The sequence below is a fragment of the Callionymus lyra genome, chromosome 1 (genome assembly GCF_982586985.1).
Source record: "Callionymus lyra chromosome 1, fCalLyr1.hap1.1, whole genome shotgun sequence".
NCBI lineage: Eukaryota > Metazoa > Chordata > Actinopteri > Syngnathiformes > Callionymidae > Callionymus > Callionymus lyra.
The window spans coordinates 4,384,886-4,402,576 of NC_141818.1; the positions used below are offsets into that span (position 1 = coordinate 4,384,886).

The 17,691-nt window shown below is 39.6% G+C and overlaps 1 protein-coding gene across 1 annotated transcript in view; it reads left to right on the forward strand.

Annotated features, from left to right (window-relative positions):
• The window catches only part of LOC148087506 (transmembrane protein 132C), a 149,679-nt gene that overhangs the window by 277 nt on the left and 131,711 nt on the right, over window positions 1–17,691 (forward strand). Inside the window, exons 1-2 of the mRNA XM_087786357.1 lie at window positions 1–134; window positions 593–1,149. The exon at window positions 1–134 is cut by the window's left edge and continues 277 nt beyond it. Coding sequence (XP_087642483.1) covers window positions 1–134; window positions 593–1,149 — 691 coding nt within the window. The remainder of the gene's footprint in view (window positions 135–592; window positions 1,150–17,691) is intronic.

Sequence of the window (17,691 nt, forward strand, 5' to 3'; positions counted from 1 at the left end):
AGCAGGTTCCGCCGGAGCTTCTCCAGGGCCCTACGCCACATCTGTTGCCGCTGACCAACCAGGTGACCCTGAACTGGAAGGTCAAAGCTCACGTGGTTGTGTCGGAGGTGGGATCGGAACAACCCTGGATTCAGGCAAGCCTTGACTCGTAAAATCTCCCAACCCTAACCCTATCCCTTACCCTTACCCTAACCCTAACCCTAAGCCTATCCCTATCCCTATCCCTATCCCTATCCCTATCCCTATCCCTATCCCTATCCCTTTCCCTTTCCCTATCCCTCTCCCTATCCCTATCCCTATCCCTATCCCTATCCCTATCCCTATCCCTATCCCTATCCCTATCCCTATCCCTATCCCTATCCCTATCCCTATCCCTATCCCTATTTCTATCCCTTACCCTTACCCTTACCCTAACCCTAACCCTAACCCTAAACCATCCCTAAACCATCCCTAAACCACCCCTAACCCTAACTTACCTTACCTTACCTTACCCTACCCTACCTTACCTAACCTAACCTAACCTAACCTAACCCTAGCCCTAACCCTAGCCCTAACCCTTACCCTAAAGTACTTTAATATTTTCTATCCACAGGTCTTGTTCTATCTGGTGGGCCGACGCTGGGATGAGTCCGACCTGTTACCTCCGCGCCTCCTGCCCTGTATGAGGGCCATAGCTGTCCGAGACCCCAATGAGGCCGCCCCTTCCGCTGGGTGCAAACTCATTGGACCTTCCGGCATCTGCGTGGTCCGACTGGAACTCCCCCTGGCATGGTTTTCGTCTCCCCAGATGAGAAGGAGACCAGCTGAAGTTACCCTGCCTTCAGTGGATGTTTATTACTCCGTTATTCCAGTAGAAGGCAGCAGTCGAGATTGTCCATCCTACGTGAACGAGCTGTGGAAGAGTCCAAGTCCTGTAGGAGGACTGGCGGGACAGTGGGGGGCTGCCACGGAGGGAGGTCTTCAGGACATGATGAACGCTGGCTCGGTTCAACTGAGCGTGGGTCAGGTGACCAAGTCGAAGGGGACCAGATTGAGGCTGGACGACAACGTCGAGGTCCTTGTTCCTCCGAGTCCGGTTCGGCTCGGGAGAACAGTGGCATTCGGGATCTTCATGAGAACCCACTCCTACGCAGAGCAGTTCACACTCAGGTGAGAAGGCTACGTTTTCTCATTGGTCGACTTGTTTATTCTTCAGTGAGTAAGAAGGATTTACCAAAATATGAATCCATGTAATTCCCTGTGTTAGTCCAGGACAGCCCAAAGTCCTATCTCTGGTGCAATTGGCTCTTCTTCAGGTGCTGTAATGAGACATTATCTACTTTCTTTTTACTTCTTCCATGTTTTATTTTTAAGGATATTAATAAACCTTTTTCCAGGGAGAAAATAACAAAAACTTCACGTAAAAATAAAGTATACAAAAAATATATACTGTACATACTGTGTATCAAGTAATTACTGCGTTTATTCCTGATCATCACTTCCTTTTACTGTCTGTTTTTATCTGCCATAACCGCTGCCAAGAAGATTGTGTTGTCATCTGTATTTTCATGCTAAATAACTCAAAAACTGAATTTTTAATATATTTTTAGTTGATTGAGGATCAAGGTTTAATTTGTGGAGGTATTTCTGGATCCACAAAGCTTAGGTTGGATTATTTGATGCTGCTTTGGCAATGTTACTTGTAAATACAAAAAATAATAATATTTATAATTTGAGTGGAAATATGTGGCAAAAGTTAACCCTCCAAGTTATTTTATTTAAATGTTCATCAATTTTATTTTACATGGAATTTTTACTAAATTATTTTTACATTTACCTTTATTATTTCCCTTTTATCCAAGATATATCCACGTGTGAATATAAATATAGAATATTTTCATCAAAAGTATATCTATGTATATAAAAAAAATGTCAATCCTACTATATTTAATCTATTTATTCGTCCCTTTTTTCACTCATTGTGTGAATGTAAATAAAGAATATTTTCCTCTAAAGCATATACATGTATATATATATATATATATATATATATATTAATCTATTTATTTGCCCCTTTTTTCACTCATCGTGTGACATAAATATGTTTTTCCTGATCCACACATCTACATATCGAGGTCTTCCAGGCTCTTGGAAATACAGTCGGTCACACCTCGCGGCGAAGTTCCACCTGGAGATCTGTCATCCGTCTCATTCCACTTCCCTGTGACTCCCTTTCTCTATCATCTCTGCTTATTCCTCTATCCGCCGGTGCTCATATCACTTCTTCGCCGCCGCCTCCGGAGGTTGATGGCTGTCACCTTTGTGTACTCAGCCTCTTTGAGGAGCCGCGGATGCAAACAAACAACCTCATGAATATTCACCAGCGATCCGAGGCGAAAGGAAAACGGAGAAAATGAGAAGCCGAGGAAGGAGTCGGAGCGACAGCCGAGAATGAACATAGAGTAAAAAAAAAACGTGATACTTCAGAGAGTTTTTTTTAATAAGTCGCCCTGATTCGCTTTATTTTTTAATGAGACTCGGTGATTCCTTTTAGCTTATCGAGAAACCTTGATCCGTGCTAGCTGCTCTCTGCTTCATCTTCATCTCCTCTCTGTTGCAAATGTGTCGTCGACATGAGGAGAACGAGTGAGAGTACCTCAAGTACAGTCAGCATGAGTACAAAGTATTTTAAAACTAATTTCCTCCGCTCTTTAATGCTAATGTTAGCTTAATTTCCAATACATTTTCACACCAACCCCTTCACGATGACTAAATATTAAATTATTAAATTAAATTTAAAAAGCCTATTTGTACAAACCTTTAATATTTTTGGGTTCCAGTATTAAAACATGTGTCTCAAAAGCTACAAAAGCACTAAAAAGACACAGACTTCTGCCAAGTCACCAATTTCCATTATTAAAATGTCATTATTTTTGAATGAATAAATAAAATGGATAGATTTTTAAGCACTGGATTTATTGTTGAAAGATGATAACACATTTTTAATTATTAACTAACTTTTTTTTATTCTAGAAAAAGAGATAATCATTGCAAAACATTAATTTAATTCATATAATTTTCCGCATTTGAAATACTGTTTGATATGATTGCTAGTACAGCAGGTGGCAGTAGAGTCGATCGGACGGTCGAACTTCTCGATTTTTATCTCGAGATGGAGACTAATTCTTAAAAAAGTTTTTGGATCCAGATGGTAATCTTGTACACCTTGTTTTGGCCGATATTTATCCCCAGAGATCCAAATTTTCCACTTGTGATTAGATCACAAATTATGCTTTATTTTCCAAAAACCTTGTAATTTTTGCAAACATTCTTTTTATCTACATAACTTTCAGCATTTGAAATACTATTTATAGGCCTGTGTGGCAGTAGTGTTTGTAGAATTATAGTGCTGTAGACTTTTTATGTCGATACAGAGATTCATTCTTCAAAGAGTTTGTGGATCCAGATGGTCAATTGGAACCCAGGCGATACCCGTTGTTTTGAATGCTCAAGATGAAAAGCTTGAATCGGACCACTGTAAAATTCATAAGGAAGAAAAATGATTGAAACTAGCTCTTCCCCAGGCGATCTAAATATTCAAATAAATCTCTACATTAACCCATTCACGACTACCACGTATTAAAAATCAAATAAATAAAGAAATGTAATCCTTTACACATATATTGATACTTAAGGTGTCAGTGTTACGCACTCTAAGGAGGCAGACCTCTGCCAAGTCACTAATTTCCATCCATAAAATTTGATTATTTTTATTTTTAAATATCATTGTCTTACATGTATTTGATCAACATTAATAGATGCATTTTTAATCACTAGAATTATTTTTGGAAATCATGGCTATCCTAGAACTCTATACAGAAATAACAATTTATACAAAAAGAGTTTTTTAAATTATGTTTTCTACAGCAAATTTATTTGTACCAAATAGAATTCGAAATACTGTTGAAAGACTAGATAGTACAGCAAGTGCCAGTAGAGTTGATTGACTAAAGAGAACTTCCAGATTTTTATTACGATGGAAGGATGAATCCTTCAAAGAGTTTGTAAGTAAGTAAGTAAGTAAGTAATATTTATTTATATAGCGCTTTTCCAGACCAGGGTCACAAAGCGCTTAAACAATCAAAACATTACTCAAAAAAGTATATACACTTTAAAAATCAAGATAATACTGAGAACAACACAGGAGTTCCAGAAAATCAAGGAAAAGCCTGAACAAATAGAAACGTCTTAAGATGTTTCTTAAAGGAGTCAGTAGATCCATCAAGCGCAAAGAGAGAGGAAGATCGTTCCAAAGCTTAGGAGCAACAGCCTGAAAAGATTTCTCTCCTCTGGTCCTGAGTCGTGTGCGTGGAACCATAAGTAGATTCTGATCCACAGACCTCAGAGCCCGAGCTGGGGTGTAAGGCTGGATTAGATCAGTGATGTAAGAAGGAGTCTGACCATGAATAGATCTGAAAGTAAGAACCAGAATTTTAAAGTTGATCCTGAAAGAAACTGGAAGCCAGTGAAGAGTTTTTAGGATCGGAGAAATGTGAGTTCTTCTACTTGAGCGGGTCAGAATTCTTGCTGCAGAGTTTTGTATTTACTGCAGGCGAGACAGATCCTTCTTGTTTAGACATGAAAACAAACTGTTACAATAGTCCAGACGAGAAGAAACAAACGCATGAATTACAAGCTCCAGATCATGTTCCGACAACATTTTCCTAAGTTTAGAGATTTTTCTCAGTTGAAGGAAACAGTTTCTGTTTTCAGTTTGTGGATCCAGATGGTCATTTTGAGCACCAGCAACATGCCAACATTTTCCCAATCATTGAACTTTCACACGACCATTGTATAAACCGTTGGAAACCCTTGCAAAGAGGGAAAATTCATGAATTCAAGAAGAAGATTTAAACTCTTTTTGTCCACTTTAAAAAGACGCAAATTTCCTTCTCCGATCTTCCATTTTGACTCTCCACTAACGTTAGACCACCACCTTATATTGACTGACTTTTATGGTGACGGCAGGAAGTCATCAACGTGTCACCTAATTGGATGGAATGGATGCAAGAAGGGAAAGTGTCAGGATTCCTGAGCTAATATTTGTGTTAAAACCAGTTGTCAAGTGTTTCAGTTATTTCTCGAGGCTCCTCCGCTCACAGCCCTCAAAGCTATCACCGAAGCGTGCGACACGAATTCCTGTTTCCTTTTGTGTCATCTCTCACCAACTCCCATCACTTCCCTCCCTGTTTAACCGCGGCGTTATTCCGACCGACAGCTCCCGTCAATAAAAAACCTCCCGTGTTATACGTGTAATGAGCTTTAAGTGGAAGGCGTCTCTGCCTCGTAAGTGTGTGTCGGACATGATCCGCCTTGAGTGTGCGCCATCACACCGCCGCCACGCGATTACGCTAAACTGCCGAAGCGATGGAGGCGCACGCCGACCGGGGCAGGTATGGCGACGACGGGAGCGACGGACAGGATGGAGTTAAGGCGGCGGTTTCCACCAACATGGCCGACGGCGATTTATATTTGAAATTAAAAAATAACGCTCCAGTCAGTCGCCGCTTTATCTTCGAGGTTTTCTAATTAAATGTGAAATCCAGTCCAACGTGGGATGAAATGCCTTCAAACCGTGAAAAACATTCTTTTTTTTTTTTTTTTTTTTAGCAACGCTGCTGTCGGAAAGTAATTTTCATTTGAATAGAGGAATTATTCATTTTTAAAAAGATATATTGACCCTTTAAGAGTTTTAATTATAACTCTGTCTGAGTCTGTTTCTTTTCTGAATGATTTCAATAGTTTTGCTTTTACTTTAATAACTTTTACTTCAGAGTGAATCTTTTAAATGTGTCAAACCCTTGGTTTAGGGGCCAAATCTGGCCAATCCTTTGACTCAGAATGATGTTCCTAAAGTGTTCTAATATAATCAAAAAGTTTATAGACTTTGTTTTATCATTTCTTTAGACTCACACATCTTTGCAAAATATTCAAAAATGTTTAATAAAATTGTCTTTTTTCATCTTGTAATTTCAAATTTTAATCCATTTTGCAACCGAGTTTGAGATATTTGGATAATTGAGAAAAAGAAATACATTAACTAAGTAATAATATTATGACTTATCTTTACTTTAGAAACAAGTGTCATGACAGCAGCTTTTTTGTGTTTATTAAAAACGTATAAAACTTTTCTTTTTTTTTTTTTACAAACAAATAAACGTGAAACTTCACACAGAAAACATTTTACATTTTACATGTACTTTCCTCTAAATTTAATCTTTTTACTTCTAAATTCAACTACTGAGACATTTGTTAAAAATCCAAATCATCTTTTATAGTAAGAGTATCACCTTAAAGTTGTGTGTCATCATTTTAAAATGTACAATAATTTGATTACTTCATTATATTTAAGTGTATTGATCGTCCGCCTGCACCTGAAAATTCAATCTCCTGATTGGTCGATACATTCTTAAACTATTTAAACTACTGAGAAAGCACTTTTTGCAAAATAAACTGAATCATGAATATGTTTTCTTTCAGTTATACCACACTTCAGAGCTAAAGCGCCATCATTTCAATGTACAGCTTAAAAAAATACATCTAAAAAAATGTACTTCAATTTGAATATCAATATGTTTCCTACTAAAAACACTTGTTTTTGTTTCTTTTAGTTTGCCTTCCCAAACACTTAAATATTAAAAAAGACTGAAGGAGTAAAAGCTCAGCGTTTCCATTTCTTAAAGCAAGTTTGTCTGGTATCTGCTCACAGTCGTCTCTGCCTGGTTCTCTTGGGCAAACGCTTGAGGTCAGAGTGATCATTATCGGCCTTGTTAGGAAAGCCGGATTACAAGTGCGAGCGCTTGTTGCTGGGTTTGTTAATTAGAGGGATGATTGCTGACAGCAACGGTCGGTGCATTTGGGACGTTGATGGAGGCAGATTGAATTTTTATTTTTTCAGGTTGTAAACTTGATGAATCCTTATCAGTTGTTTGCTGCTGGGATTTGTGTCTTTCTGTCACACAAAAAACTCAAATATCTTGACGATACTATAATTGTATAAGGGATTACCTTATAAGGGTAATTATAAGGGATTAAAATACATTAATTTTTCTGTTGTCTAACCCAAATTGAATGCCCTATGTTTAGCTTATCGATATAGCGTTCTTTTTTTAGCATTTGAAATATCGCTTTAGAAAGAGCAATGAGCTCCCCTGGACCATAGATGGCAGTAATCTAAGGAGAAACGATAATTCAGCTCTCTTTTAACCTAGTAATGAACCCTTCAAATGCAGTGTGAGTCCAGATGGTATTATAGAGGACCAACAAAAATTCAAGTGTCTTAAATATATGTTGGACTCTATTGTATCATCAGTGTCTGTTTGTCCAAACTCTCTTTTCATTGAAATATTGACATAAGAAAATGATCTTAAGCCCCGCCCACTGAAAACACTTTGTTTTTCTGGAGATTAAATCTTGTTTACCATAACCACGCCCACTCTGCAGTGATTGGGCAAACATCAAGGTTCGTCACTGAGTGTCATGAATCCAGGAAGTATCCACTTCCAAAGGACTTGTTGTATAAAGAAAGCGAGCGTGATTACAGCTGGCTGGAGGAAGAGTGAAGCCATTATTACGTCATAATGGACTATCGTAACCTCTCGTTCGCCCAGATTTCAGACGGGGGAGAACTTTATGAAGTAATAAGTTCAAAACATGGTCATGATGAAGGACTTACTGCATCTTGGAGAGGAAGACTTTAACATTTGAAACATGTCAGGAAAGTTGGAGTCTTCACATTAGTTGCCCTTTAACTGAAGCAACATTTAAAGATTCTATGATAAAACAAAATATACAACGTGGTTTGTGATTTCGTCTGACAATTCGGTTTTATCTTTCACTTTCTCTTACATCTACAAGTGCATCTCAAATGTCCTTCTATTCTCCAACCTTCGGAAGGAGCAGCACTCACACTGATCTGTTCCATTTATTCAACACAACGTATGTGCTTACGCTTGAATACTTGCGACTTCGTAGACGGCTCCATACTTTCATGAGATTCATTCCATCTTCTTGATATATATATGGATATATATGGATATATATATATATACAGTATTGGTGGTCGGTTGAATTGGTGTTTAAAAACGCTGTAGACGATCTTGACATCGACTCTTTTCCATTTGCAAACCCTAATCTTTCATGAACTTTTTCTGTTGATAATCAAACATTAACAGGACCTTGGAAAATGTTGTTTTCCAAATATTTGACATTGTATTAACTCAGGTTGCTAGCTAAGATAGAAGCTAACGTCTGGTGTTCTAGTGCAGCAGTACCCGAACACAGGTCAGGGAACCAGTAGGAGTCCATGACTAGCCCACAAAAAAAGAATACTCTATTTATTATAACAACCTAAAAGATGTTTCATTCACAAAAAGAAAACATATTTTCTCTGAAATAACATTAGCATGTGACTCTTGTCTTGTGAGAATGAGTTTAACACAAACTCTAAAAACAAAACTTCTCTTTCAGAGCCTCATTCCATATAAATAATCTGTACGCACAAACATGCTCAAACATTGGCACAGAGTATCTTAAAGCCAGGAGACACACACATATAGAACACCATCGTCTGCATACAATCACATACATAGATGCAAATACATAAGCATCTTGTTATAACCAATTCAGAGATCTTGCTGATTCAGCGTAGTCTTTTTTTTTGCAGGTCATGCTATTTTATTTTTACTTTTTTCTATCTGTCGGCCATGTGAATGTAATCCTGACATTTAGACCTCCTGGTCCCGGGGTTAGAACTTTCTCCTACATACCACATTTCCCAGTCCAGGCCACTTTGATGTAACACAAATCCTAAATATACAGTACGTTTTATTGATTTAATTGCTGAGGGTATTCCCTTGCTGAGTACCTTGTTTCCTTTCCATCTTATGCCTCCACTTAATTGTTTTTAAATTAGGTATCGTCATTTTTAAATCAACTACTGACACGATCCAACAAAACCAGAAGTCGACACTGCTTCCACCCCCGCGGGTAACCCTTCGACCCGTCAGAACCCGGCTGTAGAAACCCACCAGATTAGCTCGACAATGGCCCATAGTTTACTCACTCCTCCGTCACTCTATCAAGAGAGCTCTGTCTTCGCCCTCCTCCCTCTTTACCCTGCCATTCCTCCATCACCGCCTCCTTCGCTCCCTTCTGCCGCCTGTTCTCTCCGTTTTCCATCGCGAGCGGGTCATGAATATTCACCGGGTCTGCTATTTGCATTGCTGGAACGGCGAGAGAGAGGCTGAGCACACAAAGGTGACAGCCATCAACCTCGGGAAAGCGGCGCCGTTGTTTGGAGAGCGGAGTGTGAGCGGGGAGGCTAAAAAAAAAAAAAAAAAAAAACATTCTCCAAGAGCAATTTGTTGTGAAGAGAGAGACGGCAGGTTAATCCACGTTTTGACAGAACTTGGGCAGATATTCTTCAGGGCCCGTACGATTAGGTTTTGAAGGCCTTTTTAGGTCATAAAGAAACATCAGCCTTGTCAATCATACTTTATTTCTGCCTCCATGATATCCAACTGGAGCAGAAAAGACATATTTTGTGATTACTGACACTTGGTTCTGTTGGCACGTCGACCCAGTAAATTACATCACAGCGTTCAAGGTTAATGTCAAGGTCCTTCACACCCTTGCTGAGGTTTCAAAGGCCTGTCAATTCTTAGCCCTTATTTTAAACCTTATTTTCAATTTGCCCTAATACTATTAAGTGACACGTTGATGACTTCCGGCCATCACTATAAAAGTCCGTCAATCTAAGGGGGTCTAACTTTAGCGGAGAGTCACAATTAGCGAGGGACAATTTGCTTTTCTGAGTGGAAGCTTGAGCTCTGTTGTTTCATTGTTCTTCTTTTTCCTCTTTGCGTACATCACCATGAATGCAGTTTTGGTTAATTTGTCTTCTCCTGTAACATGAACAGTGAAAAAGATCAGTTCAGCTGATATGTAACGTTGTTGAGGAGATGATTGTAATTGCGGTAACGTGGAAATTTGGCAAGAAAACCGCGCAATACATGTGATGGGTCGATCCAAATCAACTGGTTCCTTTTTATCGTCCCCCTTTTACTTGAGTATGATATTACATTTTCTCATGATCAAGTGAGAACCGAAGGTAACGCAGTACAGCTTTTTCACTTCTGGTAGAGCAAGGCGCGCTATAGTGCGACACTTCAGTATCGTGGACCGGGGCGGTTATGCTACTCCCTATAGAAACGAATGGCTAGAGTTTAAAAAACACTGCTATCCTGGCAGTTTGCTCCACTTTGTACTTATCCTGGGCTTTTCGTTCTTTTTAATTTTAATGAGGTCCAAGACCTACCTGAGAAAAATCCACACTTCTGAGATTAGATTTGTTAAACTTGGGCTCTCTTAACGTAAATATTGAGTTTCCATTTTAAGTTTTAGCTGAGGAATATGATTAATAGTTTTGTAGGCTGCTCCAACTTGACTGCATACACTCTGCATTCATCCACTATACAGTATATTCTCTACCACTTACCAACACTACCTCTTCCCAAAAAACCCTTGTGGTCTTTCTTGGTTGTCTAGTAGATACAATCTCTCTGGTCTGTCTTTGGTTTGTCCCGGGGCCTCCTCGCAGTTGAACTGCTGTTGATGTTTAGGAGCAGATTTGTAATTTAAGTCTCTCCTGGATGACTCTTACCAAGAGGAAGTCCAGAATTCTGCAGAGAAAACTCACCACCACCCAGAGGTCAAAGGGAGGCATGGAAACTTGGGTCCTGATGGTCAAGCGGATTTAAAATTGTAACTCGTGCCAACGACTATGTAAAGAAATACCAAATAACATGTTTTTAAAGCTGGTCAGGATTGTTTGAATTGTTTATTGTGACTGGTTTCGTCCAATAATGCCCTTCGCACACCTTTAGTCGAGTGAACCCTCAGACCATTATGAAAGGGTATATTCAAGTTCAGAGGTTATCATGTCCGATATCTGGCTTTGCCATCATCATCATCATTCTGACCTTGAAAGTATCTTCTGGATCAGTGGAACTCCTAACAGCATCAAATTGTGCCAGTGAGATGTTCTCTCCAGAGAGTTTGAACCTCCCAGATGTTCATATCTTTGTCCCGCAGGTTGCGATTTGATCAGCCAATTTCCAGGTAGACAATGAATATTTTCACCAGAGAACATCAGTAAAAGTAAGTAAGTAAGTAAGTAATATTTATTTATATAGCGCTTTTCCAGACCAGGGTCACAAAGCGCTTTAACAATCAAAACAATACTCAAAAAAGTACATACTTTAAAGATCAAGATAATACTAAGAACAACACAGGAGTTCCAGAAAATCAAGGAAACGCCTGAACAAATAGAAATGTCTTAAGATGTTTCTTAAAGGAATCAGTAGACTCCATCAAGCGCAAAGAGAGAGGAAGATTGTTCCAAAGCTTAGGAGCAACAGCCTGAAAAGATTTCTCTCCTCTGGTCCTGAGCCGTGTGCGTGGAACCATAAGTAGATTCTGATCCAAAGACCTCAGAGCCCGAGCTGGCGTGTAAGGCTGGATCAGATCCGTGATGTAAGGAGGAGCCTGACCATGAATAGATCTGAAAGTAAGAACCAGAATTTTAAAGTTGATCCTGAAAGAAACTGGAAGCCAGTGAAGAGTTTTAAGGATCGGAGAAATGTGAGTTCTTCTACTAGAGCGGGTTAGAATTCTCGCTGCAGAGTTCTGAATCAACTGCAGGCGAGACAGATCCTTCTTGTTAAGACATGAAAACAAACTGTTACAATAGTCCAGACGAGAAGAAACAAACGCATGGATTACAAGCTCCAGATCATGTTCCGACAACATTTTCCTAAGTTTAGAGATTTTTCTCAGTTGAAGGAAACAGTTTCTGGTCAGTTTTCTGCAGTGTTGAACAAGAGACATGTCTTTATCAAATACAACACCCAGGTTTCTCAGGCTCAGTTTGACAGACTGACCTAAGTCACCCAAGTACTGACTCAACCCTGGAACCTTATCATCAGGAGCAATCACCAGAGTTTCAGTTTTGTCCACATTTAGCTGTATAGTGTTTTCACTCAGCCATTGTTTGATTTCTAGCAAACAATTGACTAAGCTGTTCAGCCTCTGGGGCTCAGTTGGATCAAAAGAGCAGTAGAGCTGGAAAAAGACAGATCCTCGAAAAATCTAGTGTCACTCATTATCCTCAGCACTGTTTTGAGTGACACAAACATTCCTGCTGCATATTCTTCCTGCTGTTAAGAATAAATATCTGGGCCTGGAAACTCATTTGGCAGCAGGGAACACTAAACTTCTTGTTCCTTGTTTTTATTTTGTTGTTTCCCACTTTGATTCTGCCTCCGTCGATTCGCCGACGCTTGAAATGCAAATCCTCGGGTCGCTGATTGTGAGGGACTCTTTGTTTGCATCATTCCTTGTTAGAGTTAAGTGGAGCACTCCTTGGAAAGAAGTTCTCTAAACTCTCTAAACTAAACAGCTCCGGAATATATTTGTTTAACATTAACAAGCTTCAACTTTTTTGGAAGAAACTCAACTGATACGGTTTTCTTGGCGTCAGATTCAGACGCTTGTTTTATTACAATCCCGTGTTTGTCTGAATAAGCCGCAGATGTTGTCAGAATCCCAAATATTACCACCTTCGCTTCAACCCACTCTCACTCATTTTTAAAAAATATTCTCACAGTCACGCAGTTCTTGAAATTAATCAAGCAGTAAATGAGAGTTTCGCAGCTGCTAAGCGCCCCAATTAGAAACCGGCATCTGAAGGCTTTTGTAGTTGTAATGACTTGTTGTAATATTGAATAATGAAAAGAGTCTCTTATTTCTTTTTATTAAGAGTGGATTCATTTCATTAAGATTTTTTTTTCTTTTCTGTTTCTGAAGAAGAACATTGCCGGAAATTGTTTTAGGGGGAAAATACACACTGGCAGAAAGTGACCGGAGTAATTCTACTCTAACTCTGCATTATTATACCATTTAAATTTTGGGATCATCGGATTTTTCTGCACTCGTTAAATCTAACAATATTGCTCAGGCAAACTGGTGTTGATCAAGTCCCTACTTTAGTCCCAGTCGCACTGAACAAGTCAGTCCTTTTACTCAAGTCTGTGGCTTCGCTTGTGGATAGGCCTACTTTGCTTAGACCCTACAATGCCTAAGTAACTTAGAACTTTGCGAGCTGGAACTGACTACAATAGGCTCATAGAGTCCAGCTTCTCTACCCTCGTGCTGGGAATACCTCAGCTGCTTCCCCAGAGCAATCTCTGCAACTACTAATCTAAGGAAGTATTGGAGTGGCTGTTGTTGGATTTAGGCAAGTTTTGGGGGTTTCCGTCCAGCTTCAATGAAGGAACTGCCCTCATTAGGGCATGATGGGGTTTTCTGTTGCTAATAGCTGAGGTTTAGCTTTCAGCATTTGCCTTAAGCCACTGGTCATGGATCGCAACAGTCAGCTCTGGCCTCTTGGAAGTAGCTGAGGAGATTTTCTAGATAAAAAAATTAAGATTTGCCACAGACATGGAGTTTGACAGGGCTTGGCTGGGTATCATAGATGGCCTGCACCAGGAAATGGACCTAATAGCTATCTTCCTGCCAGATTTTGGTCCAAGTGATCCTACGCTATATTGCGCCCCCTCACCTTCTACACCTCCATGACTGCTCTGCCCTCTTCCTGGAATAGCTGGTGTCTTTCCTTGTTGCCAGACAGGCTGAATCGAGGCCACATCCACTGCTTTCGGCTAGCCTACCATTACTACTCTATCCTCTCTGTACTGTAGAGCTTCTCTGATGTGTTCCACCATGAATTCTTCAGTTGCACACCTGCTATCATTGGGACATCTAGGACAAGGGACTGGGTAGAATGTGTGTATTTTCAGGCTTTAAATCAAACCAAAAGAATTATAAAAATGTATGAAAATTGAACTCGCTATTTTGGGGGGTCATTTTATATATGTCACAGTAGAGACTGGAATCCAGTTGAGTCCGGAACTCTACTAGTAGAAATTGGACAATCTCCGATTCTAATAGGAGAAATTCGGATTTCATCAAAATCTTTTGGGAAATTAGCATTTCACACCTAAAATTTCAGCATAGGTAAGCCTACATTCACCATTACTATTATAGGTCTATTACTAATATTCTTACAAACTGAACTTCAATAGGTAAGCTTTAAAATCTAAAACAATACAATTAAGAATTATCATTTTTCTAACACTTCAATTTGTTGTGCTAGTAACCTCAGTCTATAGCTGACGTCAAACTTTTAAACAACTAATACAACAGACAATACAGAGGTTATCGTTTTTTTTGCACTTAGATGTCAAACATATGTTATATACTGCTCACTATTTTTACTCAACAATTGTAGTTACCCTACGCAAACATCTAAATCCGGAACTCTACAAGTAGTGATTGGAATTCCTATCTCTACTAGTAGAGTTCCGGACTCTACTGGATTCCAGTCCCTACTGCGACAAATGTATAAAAAAAATCTAATGAATTGTTTTCCATTTGCCTTTTTTATTGTTTATCCTGATCTGTGAAGATGACAATCTTCTGTGCAGACTTTGTGGAGCTCAGTACATCGAACTGAAGTACAGCAAGTGTTGGAACTGCTGGACTTCGAAGGTGTCAAATATAGTTATGACCACTACAAACCGCTTTGTGAGTCTTTCTGATTTGCTTTTGTCCACTTCTGCTTTCAAATAAACAATCGTTTCACGATGGATTCCGACAAATGTTAGTCAGAATAAAGAGAGAAAATTTCATGACCAACCTCGTTAACCCTCCTCAAAGATTTGGCCGAAGTGAACAGTTCCTCTCGGAGAATCGTGCGCTGCCAGCAGGCAGCAGATCAATTTTCACTGATGAGATAACCCAATCTACATCAGTGAAAGATGACTCTGCCGCGGCGTTGCAGCGCCGCGTCTTTCTGGACGTCTTCACAATAGACCCCCGGTTTACTTGAGCCGAGCATGTCGGGTTTGGCAGCGTCCTCCTGTCGCCGGGCTCCTTGTTTGTTGTTGTGGTAAATCACCAACTCCCGGTGAGGATGAATGAGGCGAGCTCGTCTCGTCTCTGTTGTCAGTCATGTGAGCGGAGTTGTCCTCAGCTGTCTGGAACACACCCCAGTTCCTCGGCAATTGAATGACTTAATGACTGCACGGATCATTCACGCTTTCATTTGGCAGGACACAACGAGCCAAAAATTGCCCCCAAAGTCAATTTCAAGAAGCTTTAGTCACAAAGACAGACAGCACAAGAGGGACGTATAAGTCGAGTCTTCCCCGGTCTTCTGAAAAGTCTAACGGTTTATTACTTTAGCAATAAAATAACTGGAGCTGAACACGAACTTCCTGTTCCTTCACCAGTGATATCAGATATCTTTTTTTTTAATGTTCTTCGATTCTTTGTTTTATTATGTTTTGTATCATCTCTGAAAGAGAAGGAAAACTTGGCCAAAAACTAGGATGATCCATGTCCACTTTTTGTTCCTTTGATATGTGCGATATAGCTTCACATAGCCTTCTGTCCTGCACTTTAATCTTGTGTGACTTAGTAATAGTAATAATAATAATAGTAAATTATATTTGTAGAGGAATTTTCCAGACCAGGGTCACAAAGCGATTAAACAATCAAAACAAAACTCAATAAAATATAAACTTAAAATGTCAAGACATCACAGAGAACAACACAGGAGTCTTAAAAAATCAAACGAAAATACTGCACGAAGAAAAATGTCTTAAGATGTTTCTTGAAGGAGTTAGTAGATCATCAAACACAGAGGAAGATATTTCCAAAGCTTAGGAGCAACAGTCTGGAAGGATTTTTCTCCTGGTCCTGAACCGTGTGCGAGGAACCATCAGTAGATTCTGATCCACAGACCTCAGAGCCCGAGTTGGGGTGTAAGGGTGGATCAGATCACTGACCATGAATAGCTCTGAAAAGTAAGAACCAGTTTTTAAAGGTGATCCTGAAAGAAACTGACTCTACAGTAAAGAGTTTTAAGGATCGGAGAAATGTGAGTTCTTCTACTAGAGCGGGTCAGAGTTCTTGCTACAGAGTTTTGTATTAACTGCAGGTGAGACAGATCCTTCTTGTTAAGACATGAAAACAGACTCTTGCAATTGTCCAGACGAGAAGACATAAACGCTGTCTCCATAGACTTAGCCATCTATTAAATAACCATACAGACTCACACAGATGTGTGCGATTCAGCAATCCCATGAGTCAATCCAAATTCCTGCCAAGTCACCGATGCTCACCTGTAGAATTCAACTTTAAAGTTAAACTTATTTCCAATAAGGTTACACACTTATTTTGATAAGGGGCACGTCTGCTAAAGTGAAAACAAGTTGAAATTGAACAAACAGAGTTATCTAATTCAATAGTTGAAGTTACAAAGCGTTTATATTTTCAACCAATTATTCAATAATTTAATGTTTTTTTGTTTTGTTTATTTCACATGTTCTGGTTGTGTAGCAAAGTTTATAAGACAAACTGGGAGCCTTGTGAAATCTACTCTATGTCCTTGAACAGGCCGAGGTTGGACTTTGGACTTATCTGCTTTATTTTGAGCTGCTGCCCATCACGGAACTCCAGTTGGTAGGACTCATTTACTCCCAAGAGTCAAAGATAGTCCCCGTCCAGCAGTTGGAGTCTCATGGACACAATCAGATCCACAACCCTTGTCAATATGACCTAAGCGCTATATAAATAAATATTACTTACTTACTTACTTACTTACTTACTTCCTGTTCAGCCACTGGAGTCACGTGACATACTTCCTGATAGCAGAAACTATAAATATAAACGAATGGCTTGTTTCCAAAGGCAGGTACGACTAAAGACACGAGGGGTGAAGCTGGCAAACAGACTCCTGGCAACAGAACTGACCACCATGCTGGTTCTTTACTAGCTTGTCACGGTGTCTAATCTTCTCATTAATCTCACTGAATCTTCTCCTTCTCTCGTTGACTGACTGGTCCCTCTGTGCTTCCTAATCTTGCATAATAATCTCTTCTTTCATAATTCATGCTCGACAACGGTCGCCTTCGTCTCCACCGAGCGGTTTTAATATTTAAAAACAGTTTTGAGAAAAAAGGAAGCTTTTTCCACGACTGCCTGGTGGAGTAATGTGGCGAATGGATATGTTCATGGAGAAGCCTAGCGGAGAACAAAACATCCCAAATGCCTCGACTCCCTGGTCTATTTTCTACCTTCCCTTTCTTCTTTATTGTAAACCTCCCTTCATTCTAATCTTGGAAGGTCTTAACAAAAAATGTTCCAGCTTACACACATTCAAAGACACACCGAAGGCTTTGAGATTGCTCTGTGTGTTTTGATCCACTTTTGTTCCTCGCCTCGATTCTGTTTTATATTCCGAACCCTATAGAGAATTCTCCCACTCACTCACACACACACTGGAAATAACATGCAAATGACACGCATGAATCTATTCAACTGAACATGTACATGGGTGTATCGCTGCTGTATGCATGCCTGAATAGAAGATTCAAGCATACATCACTTTTTTTTTGTTGTTTGCGCCAACATCGGAATCCCTCCGAGGTAGATCTGAGAGGGAACAGGTAGACCACAGAGACCGAGGGACAAGTAAGGAACTTTAAAACCTGTTCATGAATTCTTTTTTTTTTTTTCGCACCACGT